Raw genomic sequence first — 13,992 nt, 5'->3', positions numbered from 1 at the left:
GATGACTTCAGCCGGCGCCCTTGTGAGCTCACCTTGCTAGGAGAGACGCAGGATGTGGGATTAGAGAGGAGTGTGTCATACCTGCACTGGAGGGGGGTTTCATCTATTAATGTGGTCGCACACACACATGCAGCCGCTAATACCCCGGGGTTAGCTCTTTCATCTGTGTTTATCAAGCAGATCCTCCGTCCAGGCTGACCACTGACACACAAAGCACACAAAACGCACAAAACACAGCACTAAAAGGCCTTAAAGAGCCGCTGCTGCAGCACAAACCGCCCAGGTGTGGTCAGAATGCTTTCAGGGAACATTTGTGAAAGTTCATTTCTGCATATTTGACCAGGACTGAAACTTTACCTGCTGCTGTCTGAGACAACTTCTCCAAAAATATAATCTATATTCTGCACCAACTTCCCAGCATGTCAGTATTCTGGCCTAAGACAGGCTGATGCTTGAAGTCAGACCTTTTTCAACCTGAGTTTCCTCCTCATTTCCATTTTCAGTTTGTCTTCTGCAGCTTTGTACTCACTTGTTCCTCTCAGAGATTTGGCAAACCTCTCAGGAAGGAAACCCCCACTTAAACAAACATTTTATTTCATTTTGTGTCCAGCACATGACTTTGACACACATTTTTTTCCTGTATTCTTCTGCTATGTTGACAAAATACCAGGATTTGTTGAGTTTCTCTCCATAATATGCTCTAAAATCTTTCCTTTACTGTCTCAGGCTATTTGAGATTACCTGTGTTGTGAATTGAAACTGAAACTCAATTTAAAAAATAGGTTCTATCATTAACAAATACAAGAAATACACAAAAATGTGTCCATTTTCATTTCATCTTTTCATAAAGGATGCTGAACCACTTTCATTTCACCAGAAAATGAATTTTAGTAAAGTTTAAATCCGGTTTTGCTCCCTTAAAAACGTCCATGGATCACGTTTCTTAATTGCCACAGATATGATTAATACAATAAAGTCATTAAAGCTATTTTAAAATGAACAGCAAGTGGTTTTGTTGCTCGTATTTTTTGAAATACCATTTTTTTTCTTGACGCATTTCGTGTCTCAAATAGAAATTGAAAATAAAAACCATGCTGATGATTCACACCGGTGCTGATTTTTGATGAGGAAAAACAGAAAAGGTGAATAATCCCGCGACACAGAGTGGGTGAGGCGTTTTTTTTTTTTTTTAAAGAAATGTTTTTCACGTGTTACATAAATTATAATAAATCACAATTTGATAGCGAATAAGGTTCAGTTTTAGAAGGGAATGGCTAATAGAGTTTTTTTTTCGACTGAGCAGTGAGAAATAAAAGAAGTCATTATAACATAACATAATTCTAATCAGTCTCCTTAAAAATAGGATTTATAAGATTAACGACAGCAAAATGTAGAAACAAAAGGCGTTATATTCTATTTCATCTCTAAATTATGAATGGAGACTGCGGTGCCTTTCTTAAACTTACAAGTCTGAAGTTAAATTATTGGCCCAATTAATGACAGGCAGTACTAAATTATTTTTTCTTTAGTTTGAGTTCCCATAAATCCATTAAAATATTTACTTTTGCGTGTTAAAAAACAAATCATATCGTTAAATCTCAACGTGCGCAAACGAAAATGCGTAAAATGTGTCCAAGAAACTTTGTGTTGATCAGTTTTACATTTAAAGCAGCAGTTTTTTTTGGGGGGGGGATCATTCAAGTGTCCATATTTAAATATATTGTGCAGAAACAGAGCAGATTGAGCGCAAAGGGCAGCGTGTGTGTAACTGAGTGTTGTGGAGTTGTGATGAGGGGAAGGCGCTTTCATATCTGGAGCCTATCACGTCCTGCCTTCGCATCAGACACACCTCCAGAATATGACCACTTACAAAATGTATATATCATAGCTTAGAAACGCGAGCATGTGTTTGAGTCACTGGTAGCGACTTCGCACGTCAAAAAAGACAAGACAGTCACCTGCTCGTCTCATAAAAAGTTTCTGCATAGATATTCTAAATCAGATCGAGTGAGGGATGATTTCAGATGTGATCCTCTGAGCGGCGGAGGTCGAGCTGAAATTCCTGTCAGTGCGCTTTAGGTGAGGAAAAAAGTCCACAGTGTTGTTTTGTGATTTCTTTTTTTTTTTTTTTTTTTTTCTCTTATTCAGCTGGACGCCGGAGCGCAAACTTATGACATTTGACACCGCCCGGGAGCGGGGCTGCAAATGGGCGGCATAGGTGGCAACCTCTACCTCAGCATGTTGAATGGGACTGAAACGCAAACTTTCGGAAAGAACGCCGACATCAGCAGTCACCTCCACCGCGGCGGCAAGGATCTAGCCGAGTTTAAAATGGGGATTCAGGACGCGAGGTTCTTCTACCCGGACTCTGTTCAGGGCGGCCAGGACGCTCTGGCTCTGCCGTACCACTCGGAGCAGGCGGTGGGAGGGTACGCGGCGCAGCCCGGCAGGTTTTACGCACAGACCCTGAGCAGCTGCCCGTACGGCGGCGTGCGGTCTCCGCCGAGGAGCGCATCCGGCCAGGGCTACATCCCCACGGCGGGAGACGGGTTTCCCACCGGCGGTAAAGACGTGTACTCTCCCTCCCCGGAGAATTACCCCGCCAGCTTTCAGCACGGCTACCAGCGGCCGCCTCTCTACCCTTTACCTGGGCTACAGGTGTGCGGCAAGACTCAGGCTCTGCTCAATAACTACCCGCTGTGGGCCAAGTTCCACAAGTTCCAGACCGAGATGATAATCACCAAACAGGGGAGGTAAGTTCAACAGACAAACCCACAAATTCTCTTTGTCTTTCGCACTAATAAAACTTCGTAATTTTTTTTTGTAGGGAACTGGGTAAAAAAAAAACTATTATTTCGCTGTGTTGCTCTTTTAATTTTACACATTTTCCAATGTACGTATTCACCAATCTCATCCTCACCACAATGTAACCAAACAGGCACTTTTTCCATGAGGGTTAAAAAACTTTGACGCGTCAAGGATCACTTTTACGCATCTTTCAGCTCATGTGCACTTCAGCACTTTGCAGGCTTCACCACCTCATCACCGGTCAGCTGACAGAGGTGCTGGCAGCTTTGGGGTTTTAGTTGGCATAATGGTAAGAAGAACCACAGAAATTCTGTTAGACATAATATATACACCGAATTTACACTTGGAAGATTGTGCGTAAAATTGCTCCGAGCTGAGTCATGATTGGAGAATCTTAAAGTGTGACAATTTATAAGGAATCCAACTTGCACAAAGTTGCAAAATTTACATAAATAATTAAGATGTGCCTCAATAAATTGATCAGTGATTGGCCTTTTTGTGCAGTTAGTTGCAATTGAAGCTGAATGATGGCCTTTTGAGTGAATCTAAATTAATTTTGGACTAGAGTTGCTGCAAAGCTGCAGGCTGCTTCACCTCAAAAGTTACTGTGGCGTCTTCACGTTATAAAAGCCAAAAATGACCTTTTCCCTTCTTAACAGAGGAAAAAAAACGCACATTTCTTGGCTTTTTTTCGTCACTGGTCGTGAAACTTCACTTTTCCTGACGGCATTTCATCTTTTCTTCACTTCACAATTGATTAAAAAAAAACAAAAAAAAAAACAAAAAACGCACGTTTCCTTCCCGTGTTTGCAAAAAACAAACTCTCTGAGCTGATGACACTCACACGAATGCAGGATTTTCTCGATAATTAAACCTCGACCGTGAATATGCAGGTTTAAAAATAATAACAGGGAGGCTGTGATTAAAAAAACATGCGAGAGGCTGCAGCAGCAGGTCTCAGCGGAGCACAAAGCTCCTGACCTGAGAGGGAAGAGACGCCGCTGCCGGGCTCCTCTGATAGGTCACCGAGCATTAAGATGCAGCCACGTCGAGGAGGATTAATTCTCTAATGTGCGACACTTGTGTTTGGCAGAAGGTTTCAGGCCATAAGTTTCTCATGGCTCGGATCTGTGCACAGAAAACAATTGCGCTGTCACATTATAGGACACTGATATATTTCCAATGACTCCACTGTGCGCTGAAGCCTTCATTTTTTTATTAAAATAACTTCAGTAAAATTATAATTCAAATAATCTCATAATTATCTTTACATTTAAAACTTGATTTGGTGCGTTTTTGTCAATTTTACGCATTTTTTTGCGTTTTAAAACCTTCAGGTTTAAGAGTTTTAAATCAAGAATTTCACTTTACCAGCTGCATGTTCAACCTGCAGGGTTTCTCTGCTTTCTGCTTGACTGAAAGAACTATTCTGTGTGCAGTTCAGACTCATTTTTAGAAGTAAAAAGTGGATTTCTTGACATTTATTCAAACCTGAGCAAAAAAAATGTGCAAAATTTATGGAAGAATTATCTAAATTTATTTAGTTTGTATGTAGTTATTTTGTGAATGCACACAAAGATTCAGGCTGCAAATGTGTATTTTATTGTGTTATTTTTATCCAAGTGTGTGTGTGTGTGTGTGTGTGTGTGTGTGTGTGTGTCTCCTGTCATTTGACATAACCAGTTGTGGCAGTTTCCTCTCCAGAAACTGCTCACTGTGGTCACTAGCTATTATCTGTCCGCTCATGTAATCTAAGTTTTATTTTAAACCGGCTAATTTCCCCCCCGAGAGCAAAGACGAAACATTCTCACGTCAAACACCTGAGCAAACACCAGCCGCAATAATACCAGGGTCTGTGAAATACGCAGAGGTGTTATCCTTTCCACGTGTGACAAAAAGCAAATTTTCACGTCTTGCAAAAACCACAGACCTCATGTTGCGAAAATTTCAAATCCTGACAATGAAAACCTTCTGTGTCTTTTATCTCTCTCACGTGAACTGCAGCACAACCAGCGATGGAGGTGAGACTTTTTGAAACGCACAAAAAAATGCATAAAATTCTGCAAGATTTTGGAGAAGTTGAGCAAAAGAACACAAAAAAAAAATATCAATATCAGAAGCGACGTCCTTCTTAAAATTTCATCCCGAGTTCAGGCTCCCACAGTAATTTTGCTGTGATTTTAGAGAGGGCCTGCAATGTTAATCAAAACCCTGGTGCCTGTAAGAGAAAAGGCTGAAAGGAATTCTAGAGAAATGTAGAGAGAAGGGTCAAACAGCACTGAGGCTTTAGATGGCCACGCTGAGGAAGGTGAGGCGCCTTTGAAGTGCAGGAAGTAAAAGGCTAGATTCTCTTTTTTTTCTGCTTTCTTCAGCCTCCACTAGACGCTGGCTGTAAAAGCTGACAGATCTTCTCAGAGGCTTTGCTCGTGTGCCACACCTGGGCTTTGAAATCGAGGCGCATTTTCATGGCTTGTAGCAAAGGAGGGCCGAATTCATCTGCACTTCTCATGAGCTAAATTCAGATCACCTCACTGGTCGGTGCCATTTCAGGCTCCTCGGCTTCTGTTCGACTCAGGCAAAGTTCACGACGGAGCTGCACAGCGAGGCGCAGGTCAAAAAGGGCATTTGGGTGCTAAATAATGGGAATTTTTGTGTAAATTCATGTGACTAAAGCCGAAAAGAGAAAGTGAAGCTTTTGCTTCCTTGAGCTGATCCTACACCTGCTGTGTTCTTGGTTCAGATATGAGTCAAGAAGGCAAACTTTTCCCTGCAGCAGTTTCCAAGAAGTGCATGCATTTAAGGGAACTTTTTTCTGGAGATTTTTTAACAAAATAGTACAAAAACAATATAATTCACACTCAAATGTGCCTTGAATTGAATCAAAAACTGACATATTTTCCAGCAGATAACAAAAGCTCACAAAGAATGCCTTGACCAAACAATTCTATGTTCTAGGAAGAAGAAGGTTCTGACTAAGTTCTTACCATGAAAAAGCACCTTTTAGGGAAATAACGAACTAAACTTCAAACTCAGAGGAATCATGCTCATCCGCTCTCTCTGCTCCACTGACTCCAAACATGTAACGGTCTGATGTCTGCTGGGTTTTTTTTAGTAAGGAAACAATCCTTTGATTTGTTTTGCTCCCAAGAACAGGAGGTGACTACAAGGAAGTGTAATGAGTCGCTAAAAAGAAAGTTTCATGCAGAATTAACAAACCAGAACATCACAATAATCTTCCAATCTGAAATGTTTTGTTCTTACAAAGTGTTTATGAGCATAAAAGCAGCAGCTAAGTGAAAATTTCTCTAGTGTATTTCACTTTTCAAAGTAGTTATGTCATATTTTTGGAAATGATCACTTTGCCTCATCATGGAAACGAGGGTGGGCGTGTTCTGTATCACGCCTGGCTGCAGGCATTCCTGTTAAACGTGTCATATGAGACAAAAAAATGCAAGAGTTTTTATCACTCTCAGTGCAAGATGCCCTTTTGGGGAATGTTTGGAAGTCATGTGCGTTCATTTTCTCGCTCTCTCTGAAAGCAGAAGTGGGACTATTTCAAGGTTTTGACAGTATGACCTGTCACTTCCTGTTCAGCTGTTTATGTGTGTCTTTGCAGCTTTTCACAGAAACATCAAGTGCCAATATTTTCAGATGGCTAAATGAGCACTTCCTCTTACCTCCTCTAATGACTGAGTGGTTCGAGTCTACTTCAGCCGCAGGCCTGTTCCTGCTGGCCTCAGCGCTGGTATTTTCACTGGCGTTTCTCTATATTTGTTCTCTGAGAGAGTTGGTAAAAAACACTGAAGCTGAGAAAAGTGCTGCTAATTTAGCATGGAGATAATCAGATGCAAAATATAAACTGGCTGCTTGTCTGCAAGCTTGGTTTTTACTCACTGTTAATGAAACCCACAAAAACAACAAATTAATCCCATTATTAAGTATCTAAAGACCAATATTTGTCATCTGAATGTGCCACAGTGGTAACATATTGCCCTAAAGCTATGAAAAACACATTAAGAAGCCCACATACACCATCCTGCTCCTCCTGCTGCTGCAAATACCAACTAGTACACCAAATATGTATTAATCCACCACTGAAAATAGTCCCCAACAAACACACCGTTTACTCCAGTTTAAGTAACATTTGCTGAAAACTACAATGCTCAGCTGTTTACTTTTTTCCCCCAAGAAAGCATATGTTTGTGACCTATTTTACTACACTACAAGAACCAATGGCCTTGAGACATCAAAGTCAAAACATGTCATCGGTTTTGGGATTTCTTTTCAAAAATAACTGTAGTCTTTTTCTTCATGAGGCAGGAAATCAACAGTACCTGATGACATCATACCACAGCACTCAACCGTTGTTCTAAAACGACTAAAAACACATCAAGAATCCCAAAGACAACAGCGTGCTGCTGCAACAGCTAGAGCACCAAATATGTATTAATCCGCCACTGAAAATAGTCCCCAACAAACACACCATTTACTCCAGTTTGAGCAAAACTACAACACCCAGATGTTCAGAAAAATCTTCTTCTCGTGTTTTTTAAAAAAATATGTACATCTTTGTGACTTATTTTAAAAACTCACTACAAAAATTTGGGGCCTTGAGGCATCACAGTTGAAACACATTATCGGTTTGGTCTTTTTATGGGAATTTCTTGTCAAAAATGTGCAAAAAACTGCAGCTGTATTCTTTTCTAAATCAGGAAATCAACAGTATCAGAGGAGAGAGTGCCACAGTGCTCAACTGCTGTCCTAATACTACCAAAACTACATCAACAATCCCAAATACACCAATATGATGTTGGAAATACCCACAACAGCACCAAATGTGTATTAATCCGCCACTGAAAATAGTCCCCAACAATTACTCTATTTACTCCAATTTGAGCAACATTTGCTCAAACCCACAATGCCCAGATGTTCAGAAAAGTCTTCTTCTCTTGGTATTTAAAAAAAAAATTATCTTTTTGTGACTCATTTTAAATATTTACACATTTACTACAGGAACTAATAACCTTGAGGTGAAACACATCAATGGTTTTTGGTCTTGCTATGGGATTTCTTGTCAAAAATGTAAAATAGCTGCAGAATTATTCTTTTTTTAAGGCAGAAAATCAATAGTATCAGATGACATAGTGCCACAGTGTTCAACTGTTGTCCTAAAATGGCTAAAAACACATCAGTAATCCCACATACACCAACATGATGTTGGAAATACCCACTAAAGCACCAAATGCGTATTGATCCGCCACTGAAAAGTATTTCTCTCTTGTCTAATTTTTAAAAAAAAAACTCTATATATGTGACTTATTTTAAATATTTACACATTTACTACAGCAACTAATGACCATGAGATGAAACACATCATTGGTTTTAGCATTATTATGGGATTTCTTGGTAAAAATGTAAAATAACTGGAGCATTATTCTTTTTAAAAGCAGGAAATCAACAGTATCAGATGGCATAGCGCCACAGTGCTCAACTGTTGTCATAAAATTACTGAAACTCAATCACAAATCCCACATGCACCATTATGATGCTGGAAACACCCACTAGAGCAGCAAAAGTGTATTAATCCGCCACTGAAAAGTCTTCCTCTCTTGCTATTTAAAAAAAATCTCCATATATATGTGACTTATTTTAAATATTTACACATTTACTACAGCAACTAATGACCATGAGGCGAAACACATCATTGGTTTTAGTCTTTTCGTGGGATTTCTTGGTAAAATGTAGAATAACTGCAGCCTTATTCTTTATAAGACATGAAACTCACAGTATCAGATGACATAGTGCTCAACTGTTGTCCTAAAACTACTAAAAACATATCAACCATACCCATTAGAGCACCAAATGTGTATTAATCCACCTCTAAAAAAGAAGTTCCCAACAAATGCACCATTTACTCCAGTCTGAGTAGCGTATAAATCTTTACATTTACATTCACTTTAAGAATTTCATGGCCCTGAGGCGAAACACATTGTCACTTTTGGTCTTTTAATGGGATTTCTTGACAAAAACATAGAATAACTGCAGCCTTGTTCTTTATAAGGCATGAAATCAACAGTATCAGATGACATCCTGCAGTCCAAAATGGAAATTTCAACACCTCTAGTGGCTGCAATCCTCTGCGATAAGTCAACACAGAAAGCAGAGTGTCTGCGTGTTAAAGAGCGCTTGTGTCCGGCAGCAGCTGTAGACTGGCATGTTTTCGTCACAGATGATCAAGCGTACCCACGGTGACAAAAACTGGACCTGAACTCCTGTCCGGATGAATCAGCAGGTGCGCTCATGTAGAAAAGTCCTCTCCCCGGTGAATACCCAGCTCCTCTCCTCCGCTCGAGCTTCTGCCTCGCATCCTCCAGGACAAAAAAAAAAAAAAAAAAAAAGAAAAACCCAACCACCACCACCACCCCTCCCTGCATTCACTCCACCCTCTGCTCTTTCCTTTTTCCTTTTTCTAACCTTCGTTTCCCCCTGTGGTTTCCCCTCCCGTGTCCTCCATCTACCCAACCCCCTTCACCCTTCCAACATCCACACAGTTTATTTTGATTTTTTTTTCTTCTCTTTTTAAATGTCACCGTCTCTGTATTACTGGCTGGTTCACCACACTCATCTGCCTCGGCGGTATTTTGTCTGAAAAAGACTACAGTTATGAGTCTTCCTTTGCGTGCACACCTGGATGGGGCTGAAGGAAGACATTTGTTGTTACTGTCAGGTTTCTATGAATCAGAGCAGCAGGCTGGCAGGCTGGCAGGTTGGTTGGTTGGTTGGTTGGTTGGTTGGTTAGGAAGTCTGTCTGGCGGATGTATAGCTGCAGGTTTTAGCATTTGTCTATTAGCCCGCTCCAAATAGATTGGCTAAAACGAAGCAGACAGAGCTGTTTTCCTGTGGTTGTAGCTGCCATGTAAAAATAAAATCATGCATGTGTTGTCATGGTAGCTCGTGTACATGTGTGTCTATACCGCACTGAAAATAACTGCTCTGGTTCTTTCGCTGAACTTTGTACAGAAAACCTTCCAGCCACCCCCACATGCAAATTGCCCCTCTGTGTTGTGTTTTCTACAGTTTCCCCCCTTTTCAAGTTCTGATTTCCTATAAAAGCCTTTATTATAAGTGCACTGACAATATCAGTGAAGATAAAACAACAAGTTTTGATGTACTTTCTAGATTACTGTGGCGCAGCGTGGGCGGATCGATCCATTCATGGGCTCAGCAGCAGCACAGTTTCTGTTTTCACTTGTATTAAACACGGCAGTGGAAGAAGAGCCCTTTCACCTGTTCTTTGCAGGCCACTAAAGAGCTGCTGCCACGATTGTGTTTCACCGAGGAACTATGATTGATTGTTAAACTGGACTCGCCGCGTAGCCAGAAAGACCCAACTGGGACTGTTCACTGAAGGGTTTTGTCTTACCAGCGAAGGGTAAGAAGAGCGTCAGTGTGCTCTGAGCAGAAGGAGGCATCATTAAAAAACATGAACCAGAAGAAGCTTAAACCATCTCAGTGCTTCCTCACAAAGATTCTTGGAAAGTATTTTTAGATGTTTGCATGACAGAAATTAAAAGAAATACCCACAGAGCACCAAATGTGTATTAATCCGCCACTGAAAATAGTCCCCAACAAATGCTCTGTTTACTCCAGTTTGAGCAACATTTGCTACATTTTCTCAAAACCTCAATGCACTAATGTTCAGAAAAGTCTTCCACGCTTGCTATTTAAAAAAAAAAAAAAACCTATAGATTTGTGACTTATTTTATATATTTACATATTTACTGGAGGAACTAATGACCTTGAGGTGAAACACATCACTGGTTTTAGTCTTTCCGTCAGATTTCTTGGCAAAATGTAAAATAACTCCAGCCTTATCCTGTATAAGACAAGAAATTAACAGTATCAGATGACATAGTGCTCAACAACAGAAATTCAAAGAAATACCCACTGGAGCACCAAATGTGTATTAATCCGCCACTGAAAATAGTCCCCAATAAATACTCTATTTACTCCAGTCAAACCCACAATGCACAGATGTTCAGAAAAGTCTTCCTCCCTTATGTTTTTTTCAATATGTATATCTTTGTGACTTATTTTAAATACTCACTACAAGTATTCAGAGCCTTGAGGCATCACAGTTGAAACACATTATCGGTTTGGTCTTTCTATGGAAATATCTTGGTAAAAATGTGCAAAATCCGCAGCCTTATCTTTTTTAAAAACAGGAAATCAACAGTATCAGATGACATAATACCACAGTGCTCAGCTGCTGTCATAAAATTACTGAAACTCAATCAAAACTGCCACATGCGCCAACATGATGATGGAAACATCCACTAGGGCACCAAATGTGTATTAATCTGCTACTCAACATATAGTCCCCAACAAAAACAGCATTTATTCCGGTTTGGAAAAAAAAATAACAATATATTTGTGACTTATTTTAAATATTTACATATTTACTACAGGAACTAATGACCATGAGGTGACCATCATTGGTTTTAATCTTATTATGGAATTTCTTTTCAAAAATGTAAAATAACTGGAGCATTATTCTTTTTAAAAGCAGGAAATCAACAGTATCAGATGGTATAGCGCCACAGTGCTCAACTGTTGTCATAAAATTACTGAAACTCAATCACAAATCCCACATGCACCATTATGATGCTGGAAACACCCACTAGAGCAGCAAAAGTGTATTAATCCGCCACTGAAAAGTCTTCCTCTCTTGCTGTTTTTTTAAAAAAACAATCTCTATTTATGTGACTTATTTTAAATATTTACACATTTACTACAGCAACTAATGGCCTTGAGGTGAAACACATCATTGGTTTTCGTCTTTTCATGGGACTTCTTGTCAAAAATGTAAATTGTATACTTTCAAAGAAATTTTCAGCATCAGATGACTTAGTGCACGATTGAAATTCAAAGAAAACTTACAAAGAGAATGCAAAAACACATTTAGAAATAATAAATCATCAATCTACTAACAAGAGAGTTGTTCTTTTGTTTGCATTGCTTCTAATTTAAAGCATTGATAATATGGGAAGTGTCTTTCAGCGCCCCCTAAAGGTCACGTCTGCATTTCCTCTGTTCCTTAGCTAAAGCCTGGGCTGTATTCTGCAGTTCGTACACCCTCAGCTGTGGCTGCTGAGGCACGAATCTGCACCATCGCAGCTGGAAACCATAACCAGAGGAGCTGATTCACCAGTTCTGTCATCGAACTGACCGTAGCTGCAGCTGCGCTCACAGCCAGCGGCCAGAAACGTTCTCAGCTCGGCCTTTTGAAAGGATTAATGAGCACCAAATGTATAACGTAAAGGGTTGCATCACCGCCAGCAACTGCCAGGGGGTTAAAACTGGATTATTCCCCAATACCAACTGTGCAAATGAATCAGAGAGAATGTAAAAGTTAGCACGAAGTCACAGAAAAGTGTTGTCAAAAAAAATACCCAATGTGACCTATAGGGGGCTCTGTAATGCTGAACTGGGTGTTGTTTGAAAGTTGTAAGTATTTTTTGTATCCGAGTTTCAATCCTGACTCCTAAACCATAGTTTATTATTAACTATATTATTATTATTGTGCTGGTTGACTAGTTTATAAAGGATAAAGAAAATGCTCTGAAAACTGTCAAAATTTAGCACAACTTAATTGAAAATGTTAAAAATTGTCCGAAAAATATCGCATGTATCCAGAGCGATTTAATTCTTCAGTAACCACATCACATTTTTAATGCCGCTCCAATGCATATTGCATTATCCTCCAAAACACGACAACAACTCACAAAATAAAACTTCTTGATTAACTTTTTAGGATAAATATCTTGCGTGTTAACGTCACCATATTTGTGCTGAATGTGGTTATGAAGGGCTTTAATGAAGTGACTGCATTCTGGTTTGCTCAGACGCAGCCAATATACAACTTCAATTTCATTTTCTAGTTTGAAACTGGTTTTAAGAAGATGCCATGAGTCCCATTTTCCACCATGTTGGTTTATAGCATCATTAGCATTAGCACACAGAGAGGAGTACGTTAGCCTGTTTAGAAGATTAACTAAATATTAATCATTAGTTGAATAATATTCTGATGCTTTCAAACAAGGACAGCACCGCATTTTCCCATAAAAACATCAGATCACCTCATCACTTTAGAAAATCAACCCAACCAACCATCTGCACTTTAAGTATAAACGGGTCCATTTTAAGGGCATGTGGCGCTTGACTTGTGCTAATCCCGACAGCTATCGTGACTAACTTTTTAACTCATTAGTTCGCTTATATAAACACACGTATGTGCACGGATTCAGGCAACACACACATAAAACGCTCATTAATCCAGACAGGCCCTCCAGGTGTCGCTGTAGCCTCCAACTATCCGTCTCTTTACACACCTCGCTTGGTTTTACACCATTAAATGATCCGACTGCTGCAGGGAGGAAACGCTGCATTTAAATAAGGTCCATTTACGTTCAGCTACAACAGCACTTTCTGTAGTTTACCTGAACAGCACTGCCAACACGCAGCATTACCTTCTTAGACTGGATTACACGGTTAAAAAAAGATCTTTTTTTTCATGTTTTTAACTGATTTTCTTTAACAATTTAATGTTATTTTACACATTTGTCCCTATTTTGTGAAATTACAGATAATGACTAGTAACAATCACAGAAAAAAAATATGTTATGTTTAAGAAAACAGGCCAAAACTGTAAATAAAAACATCAAAAATCTAATAGTGATTCATTCTTTTACAGTGTCCGACTGCAAAATTACACTATTTTTCTTATTTCTTATGTATTTAAATCATATCCTTATTTTACCTATCTTTACCGTTATTTGAAAGAAAAAATAGGTATTTTCTGGATTGGTTTTATTTTATCGTTTTTGGATTAAATTACAGATAATAATTAGTTAAATCACAGAAAAAAGTTTAAATTTATAAATTAATTGTAAAAATTAAAAAAAATAAATAAAGAGGACAGGCCAAAACTTTGAATATTATTTTTTGTTTTTTACTTTTTTTTTACAGATGGTAATTAGGTTTGTTTTTTTTTTTACATTATTTGACTGTAAAATTACACACTTTCGCTGTATTTTGTCGAACTTTTTTACCATGTTCTTTACAGTTTAACATTTTTAAAAATATATTTTGTCCAGAAATCCTTTTAATGCCAAATTTTGCAAA

General features: G+C 39.1%; 1 protein-coding gene across 1 annotated transcript in view; it reads left to right on the top strand.

Moving 5' to 3' along the window:
- The first annotated feature begins 1,884 nt into the window (after positions 1-1,884).
- Positions 1,885-13,992, top strand: part of tbx21 (T-box transcription factor 21) — a 30,939-nt gene continuing 18,831 nt past the window's right edge. Inside the window, exon 1 of the mRNA XM_055004198.1 lies at positions 1,885-2,753. Within this exon, the coding sequence (XP_054860173.1) occupies positions 2,206-2,753 (548 nt within the window). The 5' untranslated portion in view covers positions 1,885-2,205. The remainder of the gene's footprint in view (positions 2,754-13,992) is intronic.

This window comes from Amphiprion ocellaris, chromosome 18, assembly GCF_022539595.1.
Source record: "Amphiprion ocellaris isolate individual 3 ecotype Okinawa chromosome 18, ASM2253959v1, whole genome shotgun sequence".
NCBI classification, from domain to species: domain Eukaryota; kingdom Metazoa; phylum Chordata; class Actinopteri; family Pomacentridae; genus Amphiprion; species Amphiprion ocellaris.
The sequence above is the reverse complement of the archived record's forward strand: the minus strand, read 5'-3'. Positions and strand labels throughout refer to the sequence as shown.